Below are 14,971 nucleotides of genomic sequence, written 5' to 3' on the forward strand. Positions count from 1 at the left end.
CATAGCTCATGTTTATACATCCAAAATAGAATGGTTAGTTAGTATGCCAAATATATTCAATGCAATAGCAAGAACGAAGTGGCCTGCTGCAGACCATGTTACTATGTCTAAAACCAAATTCTAATAAAAAAGAACCGAATGTATGTGTAAGTGTGACAACTTTGATTTCGTAGGATTCTTTAAGTTACCCATATTGCAAACAGTCTACAATTTGGACTTTTCCACTTAGTCACCTTTTTCTATATATAAACTTAAAAAGAAAAAAAAGCATCAGTTAAAATAAAAATACTAAATGCATATGTGTGAAGGAAAAGAGAGATACGTCTTCTGTCATATTTGATAGGATAGAATAAAACATAATAAAAACTTTAAGCCAGGGCCATCAAGCTGAGAAAAAGGGCTTCTGAACATGAAGTTCAAACTCCAGTCTTCATCATCTGGTTACAATGTATAATTCTAATCCAAAATACATATAAAAAAGAAACTTGTATCAAATATTTATACTGGAATGAACCTTGTCATTAATTGAGTTCAAAACTCGCATGAAGCAAACCCACATATCGAATTTCTTGTTTCAATTACGATGAGATTAGCATCTGAAGATTAAAACTATAATTATAACTCTGATGTTAGCTAATCTAAGAATCATGCTTTATTCAGTTATTCTCATTAAAAATCATAGCCACTACAATAAAATATGTAATTTTTTCATCATCCACTTGCTCACCACATAAGTCATGTTTTGCTAACAATATCCGTATACATGTTAGGAAGACTCATTGTGAACAAAACAGTAAATCACTGAATAACAACTATCAGTTCAGTTTAAAGCAAATCACCTAATCGGTATTACAAAATCAGGATCACAACTGGGAGCTGAATCAGCTGCAAAAACAAATTCAAAAATCGCTTGTGAAAGATCGTGACCTGCTCAGGTCAAATGCAACTCTCGGCTTTTATATATATCCGATTCAATTTTCTCAGGAATATTATTTGAAGAGATGACGAAGCGAAGTTAAATGACTCTTTAAAAAGTCTATAATACCTAGTATTCAAGTTTCAACAATAACTAAAATTAGTAGCTAAAATCACTAAATTTCAAGTTTTAATCAAGTCTTGTCAAGATTCCAACTCATAATTACCAATTTTCTATCAAGCTTCAAGTTCACCATTAACATTACTTAATAAAGAAAAAAGATTATATAAACTATAAAGATTGTCACTTACTTGAGAAAAATCCCGATCCAACCACCAGTATTTAGTATCATGAAGGGTCACAACTTAGAATATCCACTTATATATCAACTAAATAACATCAATGCTAACTTCATAGCCTTCTGTTAATTACCTGCCAAGAAGCTTGTCAATGCACAAAACAATATTAAAGTGAGAACTAACATGATTTCTTATGGGAACCGGCCAGTAAGCTGCGTATATTCAGAAACACGGTCGGGAATTCCTCAAATAGGGTCATAGGCCAATGCTCGATCATTTGTACAAAATACATATACTACTAATTAACCAATGTTTGGATCTCTTCATTTAGGCAATGTCACAAACACTTGGCATGCGACCTTAAAAACAAACATAAGCATTTAAATCTTACCCAGTAAATGAGGCACTTAAGCAGACACAAACCTTGCCGGTGTTAAAGTTGTGCCAATGCCTTTTACCATATCAATAATTTTAATTGCATGAAGTAGAATCAAGATTAAAAGCTTTCAGCACACATGCTACTTGACATATAATCTTTGTGACAAACGAAGTTAACTGTGTGATAATTATCTACAAGAAATTACAATCTGATGCATCTTAATTCATGAATAAAACCCAAGTTAGATCAAATTGTAGGGGTTCTAATGGTTTGTGAGTGTTGTGAGCTTACCCGTTCACCGGAATCTTCGTCAGAGCCTCACCGCACATTACCTACTCATCAGATCAACATTAGTCGTCGGATTATGGTTCAGGGACAGCCGATCTAACTAAATAGCAAATAGCAAAAAGCAAACATGCAATGGAAAAAGGTAGGGGTGTAAACAAGCCCAGAGGCTAAAGGCTCGAGAGCTACTCGTTGTCGGCTCGGTTAAAAGCTCGAACGAGCCGAGCTTTAACGAGCCCGAGCTCGATCCTGAAACAGAGCTCGTTTAGTTATCGAGCCTGAGCTCGAGCCTGAAATACAAAGCTCGTTTAGGCTCGCGAGCCTAAACGAGCCCAAACAAAAAATTATTTATTTTATATATAATATAATAATAATGATGATAACATTGGCGAGCCGAGCCTGAGCCGAGCTTTGGCTCGTTTAAGCGATACTGAAGCGAGCTCTGATGGGTGGTCCATAGGACAACCCTTAATGATGTTAAAAGATGAATTTATCCTTCACTTAATCGCGTAATTATCTTGAATTAGATGACTACGGTTGTTTATGTTTCAGGTGCGGTTCGGGAGCTAAAAAGGGATAAGATGCAGCTTTGGACGGTTTGGAGATGAACGGGTCGTGCGTTGGAGGAACGAAGAAACAAAACCCAAAAATCAGGGCTCCACCGTAAATTACGGTGGCCACAGTAATTTACGGTGGCCCTGATGTCACGGCCCCCGACCCGGTTTGACCCGTTTCAGGAGCCTCGGGACAGAAATCCCGTGGTATTTAATTTAGGCGACAGCGGAAGTCTTTTAAAACAAGATCTTTCAATATTTAAAACTGCCCGTTTACATAATTTAGGGATAAGACCCCGGTAATTTACAATCATTTGATTTCACTGGGAAATCTTTTATTTTACAAAACATGTTTCTTTATTTTATCATGAGCCACTTTCTTAAGCTTGTAGTGCTTCACGGCACTTTTCCTGGATCATAACAGATCACCTGAAACATGTTTGAAAAAGGTTTTGCAGCGGGAAATACTGAGTGAGTTCATTCAGGTTTTATAAAATGACCCTTAGTTATAAAATTACAGCATAAGAGCGATTACAATGGTTTATATCTTATTTTTATCTGGCGCCGTGTCACAATGGTGACATGTCACAATGGTAACGATGGTCATACCACTATTAGGTCAATGAACCCAAATAATGATGATTATCCCTAGTAGGTCAATGAACCTAACTGGGAGAAAATTAGTAATGTGCACAATACCCCACTAGCCAGTGATTCAGGATATCCACGACTTAGTCCCTGTAATTATAACTTTTGAAAATAATTTGGAGTATTGTAAAACAGTTGATAAAAAGAGAATGACTCACATTGCAGATTTAACGAGCAGTGTATAAGCCTACTGATTTAGCCTTGGTTAACCTAATTTAAATAATAATGCACACAAACTGGGTTAGTAACTAATACAACAGTTACGACAATTCACGAGATTAAATCCTCACAACGATTAACAAAGTGCAATACTTAAATATTCAGCGGATTCACAACGAATCATAGAGTATAGCCCGAGTTCGGACAACACTCAAACATTCAAGTCGAAATCACGACGAATGACAAAGTATAAACTCAATTTGAGCAGCACTTAATCATACGTTGGATAGTTTCAATCGATCGGACGTTGAATCGTAATAGCGATCGAGTTATTACCCTGTTTTGCGGCAGCACTTCGTGAATTTGTGTGTGTTGTGGACTGTTTCTATGATATCTCAGTGTGTATAACGAATTTCTTCGTCGTTTTAGTGCCATAAATCAAGTCCCAATGTCTGCTATTTATACACAAAATATGACATGCTTACGGACCGTAAGACTTTTTTTCCTTACGGTCCGTAAAGGACACCTAATGGTCATAGGGTTACCACGTGTGGGACTAGGCCTGCTGAGTTGATGATTTCTCCAAATTCGAATTCGACAACAAGTTATTTAGATAATCGTCCACTAGGGTTTACCCCCCCTGGGTTTTAGGGGCCTGATCCTGATTCCGATTGTTCTGAAAATTTTAGGGTTTGTGCAGAATCACTTGGGTGTCTTAATTAGGGTTTTCTTAATAGATAATTAACATACTAAGTATTAATTTTAGTGAGAGTTGTTACATCCTCCCCACCTTAAGAAAAATCTCGTCCTCGACATTTACCGGAATAAATGAGGATATTTCCACTTCATTTCTGATTCCAGCTCCCAAGTGTATTCTGGTCCTCTCTTTGAATTCCACTTTACTTAAACTAACACTAATCGTTTGTGTTTTGAGAAATTTGATCTTTCTATCTTCTATCTGAAGAGGTTTATCTACAAATTTTAAATTTTTCGTTTACCTTTATATCTTGGAGAGGTACTACCAAAGATTCGTCTGATAGACATTTCTTGAGATTGGATACATGAAATACATCATGTACTCCAGCTAACTCTTTTGGTAGTTGTAAACGATAAGCAACTGGTCCTATACGTTGGATCACTGGAAATGGTCCTACGTACCTTGGACTTAGCTTTCCTTTTTTTACCGAATCTAACAACTCCTTTCCAAGGAGATACTTTCAATAGCATTTTGTCTCCAACTTGAAACTCCAACGGCTTTCGTCTATTATCTGTATAACTCTTCTGGCGATCTCTAGCCGTCTTCAGCCTTTCCTTCGTGATACTGAATATCACAGTCGTAGTCACTTAGGATTTTCATCCATCTCCTTTGCCTCATGTTTAATTCTTTTTGCTCAAATATATATCTTAAATTCTTAAGACCCGTATAGACAGTAAACTTACTTCCATACAGATAATGTCTCCAAATCTTAAGGGCAAAATTATGGCTCCTAATTCTAAGTCATGAGTGGTATAGCTTTCTTCGTGCTTTTTCAATTGCCTTGATGCATACGCAATTACCTTTTTGCGTTGCATTAACACACATCCAAATCCTAGCTTTGAAGCATCACCATATACTTTAAAATCTTTTGTTCCTTCTGGTAAGGCTAGGATTGGGGCATTTGTTAATTTATGCTTTAAGATCCTAAAGACTTCTTCTTGTTTAGGTCCTCATTCAAGCTTAACTGTTTTACAGGTTAGCTTAGTTAATGATATAGCTATCTTGGAAAAATCCTTAATAAATCGTCTATAGTATCCGGCTAAACCTACAAAACTCCTACTTTCCATTGCGGATTACGGAACATTCCATTTGGTAATTGCTGCTATCTTATCAGGATCTACGTGAATACCTTCATGATTCACCATATGACCTAGAAATTGTACTTCTGGCAGCCAAAATTCACACTTCGAGAATTTGGCGAAAAGCTTCTCTTTTCTTAACAAAGTTAAGAGTGCATGCAAGTGCTGATAATGTTTTTCCTGACTTTTGGCATAAATAAGTATACCGTCGATGAAACGTGAATACCTTCATGATTCACCATATGACCTAGAAATTGTACTTCTGACAGCCAAAATTCACACTTCGAGAATTTGGCGAAGAGCTTCTCTTTTCTTAACAAAGTTAAGAGTGCATGCAAGTGCTAATAATGTTTTTCCTGACTTTTGGCATAAATAAGTATACCGTCGATGAAGATAATTACAAATTTATCCAAATATGGTTTACATTTGTCCATAAATGTTGCAAGTGCATTCGTTAATCCGAAGGGCATGACTGTAAACTTGTAATGACCATACCTAGTTCTGAAAGCAGTTTTAGGTATGTCTTCCTCTTGTACTTTCAATTGATGATATCCGGAACGTAGGTATATCTTAGAAAAATATCTAGCTCCTTGAAGTTGATCCAAAAGATCATCAATCCTAGGTAATGGGTATCGATTCTTAATTGTAACCTTATTCAATTCTCTATAATCAATACACATTCTTATCGGACCATCCTTTTTCTTAATAAACAACACTGGTGCCCCCTCCCACGGGGATAAACTAGGTTGTATGAAACCTTTACTTAATAATTCATCTAATTGATTTTTCAGTTTTAATATTTCTGTGGGTGCTAACCGATAAGGTGCCTTGACTATCGGTATAGTTTCTGGAATTAAATGAATCCTAAATTCTACCTCCCTATCTGGTGGTAACCCTAGTAATTCTTCTGGGAATACATCTGGGTATTCTGAAACTACAGAAATTTCCTTAAGTTCTTTATCTTTAGTATTAATGATTACTGAAACTATTCCTTGCTTTTGTTCATAATTAGCAACTTTCATTACTGGTATGAACTTTATGGGTTTACATGGCTTATCTCCTGTAATCATTATTACTTCTCCAGTGGGTGCACAAATTTCTATGGAATTCTTATCACAGATAATTCGAGCATGGTTGTTTACTAACCAATCCATTCCTAACAAAGCATCAAATTCAACTAATTTCATAGATAATGGGATTGCAGAACTTTATGACTTAAAAGTTCTATTTCTACGTTTTGCAGAACCTTACTTATTTTAACTGAATTCCCATCGGTTGTTTCTACTGTAGAAATTTGCCTAATGCTGGTTAAAGGTAAGTTAAGAGTTTGGCAGAATGAAATATTTATAAAACTTTGGTTTGCACCAGAGTCGAATAATACTTTTGTGTAAACGTTGTGAACTAAGAACGTACCAGCTATCACATCTGGAATGAGCTCTGCTTCCTGAGCAGTCAGTTGGAAGGCTCTTACATTCCTTTTTGCTTCTTCTGCAGGTTTGGCTTTATTGTTAGATAGTTTGTTCAGTTTTGGATAATCTGGCCTAAGATGTCCAGCTTCTCCACAGTTGTAGCAGACTGAAAATCTCTTCCTCCTGCAGTCTTCTTCTTGATGTCCCGAATTTTGCAAAAATTGCAATATCCTTTGCATCTTCCAAAATGCTTTCTTTTGCAAGAATTGCAAGATGGGCTAGTGGAAGATTGCCCATTCCCTCCTTTCTTGAAATTTTTATGGTTACCCGGACGGAATCCTTGGGTAATCTTTTGGGCTACTTCCTTCCTTCTATTTTCTTCTCTTGTCCGTACTAGTTCGTCAGTCAGAGTATTGGCTAAATCCACCGCATCATCAATCGTGCGAGGTTTTGCAGCCTTGACGATATTACGGATTTCAGCAATCAATCCTCAAACATAACGAGAAATAAGTACCGGCTCTGGCGAAGCCAAGGTTGGTACTACTCGAGCATACTCGAAGAATGTCGAAGTATACTTTCGACAATCTACATCCACCATCCGGTGGGTTAAAAACTTATTTGTCATTTGATCCTTTTCATATTCGGGACAGAATTTTCTTTCTACAATGCTCTTAAATTCTTCCCAGTTCATAGCATACGCCATCCTTCTTCCTTTTGCTTGTAACATCGTATTCCACCATTCTAGCGCCCCTTCTTTGAAAAGGTTTGACGCGTACATGACCTGATCATCCTGAGCACATTTACTTATGGCAATTACTGCCTCGGTTTTCTCTAACCAACGCAGTGCCGCAGTCGCTCCTTCATTGCCTGCAAACTCAGTGGGTTTACAAGCAAGAAATTCTTTGTAAGTGCAACCAGGCGTTGCAGCTTTCATTTTCTTAGGGGGAGGAGCTTGCCGTGGTTCATTCTCATGATTAGTATGATTATTGCCTCTGTTTACGCTATTACTGAAGTTATATTCAGAAATACGTTTGCTAGAAACGATTTGTTGTGGTTCTATTGGATTTTTAACAGCAGCAACGATTGCTGGAATAGTGTTGGCTATCCCTTGAGCAACTATTGCTGGAATAGCGTTGGCTATCCCTTGAGCAACGATATTTTCCATATCATGCCTAGTCATATATTGATCCCCCGGTTGTTGCTCAGATTGATTAACCTCATTAACTGGTTCATTACTAGCGTTTTCCATCTGATAATATATTTATTAGTATTAATAATAACAATTATACATAAAATAATTATATTAATTTCACAATACGCATATAGCCAAACTTATTGATTTCTTTATTTCCATTTATATTTAATAGTGTGCATCAATACACACCATTATCTTATAAATTTTTATTTTAGGTTATTTTACAGACTGATTTTTACTATTACTATTACACAACCACAGTTCCATAAATCCCCTATCCTTTGTCAGATGATATTCTAGTAATGGCGTTCCCTCTCATCGTATTTCCAGGAGATCTGTCCCCCAATCTCTTGGATCCTATTCCCAGTATCCATTAGTTCTTTGCCAAAGTGGCGGAGTTCTGCCATATTCTCGTTACTCATTGGTGGATTTGGTAAAGGTTCTGGATTGAACGGAGGAAAAAGCTTATAGGGATTGTTTTGGAACTGTATTTCATTAGTTAACCATTCGTCTATTTGCGAGTGGATTGAAGGATTTGGAATAGCTGGTTCTAAGTTCATTGGTAGTTGTGTTTCAAGAAAGTGAATAAAAACATTTTCATTAACATGCTTAATAGTATTATAGCTTGCCAATAAAAAATCTAGCTCTTCCTGAGATGGTAACCTTTCAATTTGCCTAGAACTTTCCCCAATTTCCATTTTCTTAGGCTTGGGTTTCTCGAGAGGTAAAGCGTTGAATTCTATAGGTTCTTCTATGTCTGGTATATACCTATTGAAATCTCTGGAAACCTCTATTCTTACTGGATAGAGATTTAAATTCTGAAGGGCGTCAGACAAGTCACTCATGCTGTTTAGCAAAATACACCCAATTATTAAGTTAAAATTTATAACAAAATTTTATAGAAAACTTTTAAATATTATTTCATACTGGGTAACTACCAAAACAACTGAAATTTAAAACACACTAGGTTTTATTTGTAAATTTATTTATTTACTGAATAAGGCTTCTAGACTGTAGATAATAAAGGTACTAAAACTTGGGTCAAATTATTTATTTAAGGATTTGCATTAATCGCTACATTGGCTAGCATATAAAGATCTGCCCATACTGTACACAATTAGTAAGATAATAAAACACATAATCACAGAATAGCAATTAATAAAAATTAAGTATTTTCTAAATACTTAATTGGCTTAAATTAGTGGCTCGATCAGTGGCTCTGATACCACCTTTTTCTGTCACGGCCCCCGACCCGGTTTGACCCATTTCAGGAGCCGCGGGACAGAAATCCCGTGGTATTTAATTTAGGCGACAACGGAAGTCTTTTAAAACAGGATCTTTCAAAATTTAGAACTGCCCGTTTACATAATTTAGGGATAAAACCCCGGTAATTTACAATCATTTGATTTCACTGGGAAATCTTTTATTTTACAAAACATGTTTCTTTATTTTATCATGAGCCACTTTCTTAAGCTTGTAGTGCTTCACGGCACTTTTCCTGGATCATAACAGATCACCTGAAACACGTTTGAAAAAGGTTTTGTCAGCGGGAAATACTGAGTGAGTTCATTCAGGTTTTATAAAATGACCCTTAGTTATAAAATTACAGCATAAGAGCGATTACAATGGTTTATATCTTATTTTTATCTGGCGCCGTGTCACAATGGTGACATGTCACAATGGTGACGATGGTCATACCACTATTAGGTCAATGAACCCAAATAATGATGATTATCCCTAGTAGGTCAATGAACCTAACTGGGAGAAAATTAGTAATGTGCACAATACCCCACTAGCCAGTGATTCAGGATATCCACGACTTAGTCCCTGTAATTATAACTTTTGAAAATAATTTGGAGTATTGTAAAACAGTTGATAAAAAGATAATGACTCACATTGCAGATTTAACGAGCAGTGTATAAGCCTACTGATTTAGCCTTGGTTAACCTAATTTAAATAATAATGCACATAAACTGGGTTAGTAACTAATACAACAATTACGACAATTCACGAGATTAAATCCTCACAACGATTAACAAAGTGCAATACTTAAATATTCAGCGGATTCACAACGAATGACAGAGTGTAGCCCGAGTTCGGACAGCACTCAAACATTCAAGTCGAAATCACGACGAATGACAAAGTATAAACTCAATTTGAGCAACACTTAATCATACGTTGGATAGTTTCAATCGATCGGACGTTGAATCGTAATAGCGATCGAGTTATTACCCTGTTTTGCGGCAGCACTTCGTGAATTTGTGTGTGTTGTGGACTCTTTCTATGATATCTCGGTGTGTATAACGAATTTCTTCGTCGTTTTAGTGCCATAAATCAAGTCCCAATGTCTGCTATTTATACATAAAATTTGACATGCTTACGGACCGTAAGACTTTTTTTCCTTACGGTCCGTAAAGGACACCTAATGGTCATAGGGTTGCCACGTGTGGGACTAAGCCTGCTGAGTTGATGATTTCTCCAAATTCGAATTCGACAACAAGTTATTTAGATAATCGTCCACTAGGGTTTACCCCCCTGGGTTTTAGGGGCCCTGATCCTGATTCCGATTGTTCTGAAAATTTTAGGGTTTGTGCAGAATCACTTGGGTGTCTTAATTAGGGTTTTCTTAATAGATAATTAACATACTAAGTATTAATTTTAGTGAGAGTTGTTACACATGATACTTGTAATCTTCCACCGTAACTCAGGAGAGAGTCACCGTAACAACATGATGTCCACGGTGGAGGCTGCGAGGAACTTCGTAACTGCCTTCATTAAAACCGTTTTTGGGTGTCTTTTCACATTATCTCATCATTGGACGTTTCTCTGGCATCTTAGGGGCGATTTTGGCTGATTCTACTTGGTTGAAAACATTTCTAAACATTTGGTTGATGTTTTTGATTGGTATGAACATTAAACTTGTTGCTATGATGATTCACCAAGCTATGTGTGGCTAAACTTATGGTGATCATCCTAAATTGAAGGTTTGTCTATGACTTTTGTGTTTGGATTCGTATTTCTAGAATAATAGACTTGCAATGTTTGTTTGTTTATTATGGTGTGTGAATGTTTGTTTGTAAATTGTTGATTGATGTTATGATCATATTCTAAACCGTACGTTCTTGGTGTCACTGACAATCGAGATATCACAGGAGGTATTAGGGTTAGATATTAGTCAATTGGTTATCGGGTAACAACCTCGCGTTTTCATAATCCGAGTACTTAGTTCCCTTTTATCACGAACAAACAATCATACATGAATCATGTCTATGTGATTCTTTCTAGCGAATTTAAACACAACTGTCAAAAGCAAACCAGAAGTTTAGGATGGTCGCTTTCTTCCTAAATCTGTTAAACAATCAATTTTGATTTGCCAATAGTTAGTAATTTAGTTCTTAAAAACAAACAAACCAAACTCTTGATTTTTATTTCTGCAATTTAGGTTAATTTTAGTTAAAGTGCAAAGCTATAACATCAACACATTTTCCACATACTCCCTGAGTTCGATACCCATTTACCACTATCTATAGTTGTTATTTGGATTAAATTTTCGTGTACCACGACATTCACGTCAAATTTTGGCGCCGTTGCCGGGGAGTAGTGCGCAACGTGTGTTAGTTTAATAGTTTTGTTTTGTTATTTTCTGGTTTACGCTGGTTGTGTTTAGTGTGCAGGTACAACATGTGTATGCATACTAGAGGCTCTCATAAGTCATCACCACTATCATTTGATCCGGAAATTGAAAGAACGCTAAGGCAAAATCGGGTTTTATTACGAGAAAATCGAATTGTTGGTTCACCCACGTCACCTATTACACCAAGAAACATAATGCAAGAATCTCAAGTACCACCCACAACGGGTCAAACGACCTCAACTTTCACACCTACTGTCACACAACCATCACCAAATACCACTATACCTAACACCATTACCGAAGTCACACCAACCAATGCCACGCAACCAATCACTACCCAAGTTGCACCCGCTATTACCTTTAACCCTTCTACCACAATCCCACCACTTTCCCATTTCTTTCCCCCAACTACGGGTCAATCATCCTCTAACTTCACAATCACACCAAATTCAACTATTGTGCATGCTACGCCATCTTTTAGACCACAAAACCAATCGGGTTTTCAATATTCAACTCTTCCCTTAGGGCAATCTTCGGGAATTCAAGGGGATGGATACGACGATGGGTATGAAGAGGAGTTTTGGGGATATGAAGAGGAAAATTTTTACTATGGGGGTGATGGAGGATATTTGGGATTACAGGGCGAAGCGGGTCAACAAAGTCAACCAATTCAACAATTTCAAAATATGAGTAGACTACCGGTTGGCGTGCAACACATTAGACCGCAAGGGCCACAATTGCAACGCCCTACACCGCTACATCAAGTGCGGCCTCAAAACATGCAACCACAATTTCAAGGGCCTATTCAACAACCAATGCATCAACATCAATATAAACCACAGTTTGCTCCTCAAGGGCCTATGCAAGGGCAAATGGGTCAACCAAGAGCACCATTAGGTGCCCCGCAAATACATCAAAGGGAAGTAGTACGGGGAATTGAAGCTCACTTTCGGCCCATTATCACTAACAATCCTTCGCCGGCAGTGATTCCTCATCGTGCGGATGGAAGAACCTTTGAAGTTAGAACAACCGCTCTCCAAAGTTTACCAAAGTTCAAAGGGTTAGCAACGGAAGAACCCTACTTTCATTTGGAGACATATGACTCCATTTGCAACACTATTGGAGGTCAAGGGTTTTCTACGGATGATGTCAAGTTGGTCCTTTTCCAGTTTTCACTAGAAGATAAAGCAAAGAAATGGTTTCACACTTTGCCCTCCGCGTCCATTTTTACATGGGCCGACATGCAGCAAATATTCTTAGATGAATACTATACTTCTCTAAAGACCAACGATGCTAGAAGCGGTTTGAGAAGTTTTCAACAACAATCAGGGGAAATGTTTCACGAAGCTTTTGAAAGGTTCAACATGATGTTATGGAATTGCCCTCATCACGGGATCAAACTTTGGGAATTGTTGAATGTGTTTCATGAAGGGTTGAGTTCAGAGGATGCACGGGATCTAATGTCAATCACTAATGGTACATTAGGTACGAATTATGAACATGTTGATTGGGCATTTTTAGAATAAATGGCGGTGAATTTGAAGAGGAAAGCTCAATCTTCAAGGCGGGCAAGGCATGTGACACAAAGACCACAAGTGCATGGAGTAGAGAGTGGCAATGTTCAAACCACAAACCAAGTGTACAACGTGTGCACTAATTGCAATGAAATAGGCTATACGGCGGAAGTTTGTGCAGTGGGAGTGGTTGATGAGCAAGTAGAAGAGGTTAATGCAATTCAAGGAGGGGGTGGTCGAAATTTCAACATGAACTCCAACACATACCACCCCGGGTTGCGAAATCATCCGAATTTTCGCTATGGGAACGCGGCGAACCAAGCTAACCCAAACTTTCAAGGAGCTAAAGGTAACTTTGCACCTCGTCAACAATACAATCAAGGCAATTATCGGGGTGGAAACAATTATGGTTATCAAGGGCAATTCCAACAAATGGGTCAAGGTGGTTCGGGTCAAAGTTCATCAAGCGGGAATGAAGTCATGGATATGCTTCGGGCTATGCAACAAGATATGCAAAAGCGGAATCAACTCGATGAAGTCCGGATGCAAAAGGATGAGGTTCGTGACAAGAGCATCCAATCACTAACAACCCAAATGGGTCAATTGGCGACCGACGTGGCGGAGTTGAAGAAGAACAAGGGTCAACTTCCTAGCGACACTAAGGTAAATCCTTCGCATGGTTCGTCACGAGGTAACAATGTTAATATTAATCATGTTAGTGTTTTGAGAAGTGGCAAAGAATTTAAGGCCAAATTGTCACCGGGTTTGGTCGAGGGGGTAGTTGAGGATGCCACGGGTAATGAAAGTGATGATGATGTTTCGCCGGTTACACATAAAGAATCAAATGTTAACAACCCGGGGTTGGGTGAAAACGAGAAAAGTGAAAAAGTTGAGGGTGAACCGAGTCAAGTCCCATTTCCATCGGCCTTACTTGACCCGGGTAGGAAAAATTTTATTGCATCAAGAGGTCCCCAAAAAGAAGAACTGTGGGACATGTTCAAACAAGTAAAAATTAATCTTCCACTACTTGATGCAATAAAACAAGTACCCGCTCATGCGAAATTTCTTAAAGAATTATGTACTCAAAAAAGGCAACAAGAGAAGAAAATGCCTAAGCGGGTAGACTTGACCGGGCAAGTAAGTGCAGTTTTGAACGGGGAGCTTCCCCCAAAGCTCAAAGATTCGGGCACGCCATTGATAAATATACAAGTTGGTAATTTTCAAATGGCAAAGGCGTTACTTGATCTTGGAGCCGGGGTAAGCATTTTACCGGGGGGCTTATATGACCAATACGACTTTAGTCCGTTAGCAAGAGTGGAGACAACGGTTGTTTTAGCCGATTTGTCTCATAAGTTACCCCGAGGGATGGTTCAAAATGTGATTGTAAAAATTGATGAGTTCTATTACCCGGTTGACTTTTTAGTCATGGACCACTCATTCGCAGACCCAAAACAACAACAAAATGTTATTTTGGGTCGGCCATTTTTGAGCACCGCGCATGCTGTGATCGATTGTAGATTTGGTACAGTCGATATGACTTTTGGAAATGGAAAATGCGCTTGAATGTTTTTACTAACAATGCTAATGATGTTGGTGTTGATGAGTGTTTCATGGCAGATTTAGTCGATGGATGCAACCCGCACGAGTACGAGGAGGATGGCAGGTACATGCGTGTGCACTAGCGGTTGAATAAGAAAAGCAAGATGCTATGGCTTTGAAGGAAGGTCGACCGCCATGGACTCACCAATTTGAAAGTTTGCCGGTGGAAATAGACTCGGGTACTAAACCATCGTTAGAAGAACCAACAAGGTTGGAGCTCAAAGACTTGCCAAGCCATTTGAAGTATGCTCTCTTAGGGGATAATGACACTCTACCGGTCATTATTGCCTCTAAGATATGGCGCAAGAGCAAGCCTTATTGGAAGTGTTACAGGAGAACAAGGGAGCTATTGGATGGACGATTGCCGATCTCAAAGGAATTAGTCCATCTATCGTCATGCACAAGATTATCACCACCAAAGATGCAAAACCGACACGAGAAGCTCAAAGGCGATTGAATCCGAACCTAAGGGAGGTAGTAAAGAAAGAGGTAATAAAATGATTGGATGCGGGAATCATCTATCCGATTTCGGATAGCGCTTGGG

At 38.1% G+C, this 14,971-nt stretch overlaps 1 protein-coding gene across 1 annotated transcript; it reads left to right on the plus strand.

Annotated features, from left to right (window-relative positions):
• The first annotated feature begins 12,840 nt into the window (after window positions 1-12,840).
• LOC118488942 lies at window positions 12,841-14,391 on the plus strand. The gene is made up of 2 exons (XM_035986386.1): window positions 12,841-13,386; window positions 13,576-14,391. The coding sequence occupies exons 1-2, from the start codon at window positions 12,841-12,843 to the stop codon at window positions 14,389-14,391; spliced, it is 1,362 nt and encodes a 453-aa protein (XP_035842279.1).
• The last annotated feature ends 580 nt before the right edge of the window (window positions 14,392-14,971 follow it).

Source organism: Helianthus annuus, chromosome 17 (genome assembly GCF_002127325.2).
Source record: "Helianthus annuus cultivar XRQ/B chromosome 17, HanXRQr2.0-SUNRISE, whole genome shotgun sequence".
NCBI classification, from domain to species: Eukaryota; Viridiplantae; Streptophyta; class Magnoliopsida; order Asterales; family Asteraceae; genus Helianthus; species Helianthus annuus.

Excerpts from the sequence above, each read along its gene's own strand:
- LOC118488942 (XM_035986386.1), top strand. The coding sequence starts at position 12,841 with ATGGCGGTGAATTTGAAGAGGAAAGCTCAATCTTCAAGGCGGGCAAGG. Across the intron at positions 13,387-13,575 it reads TCCGGATGCAAAAGGATGAG|GCCAAATTGTCACCGGGTTT; the intron begins GTTCGTGACAAG and ends AAAGAATTTAAG.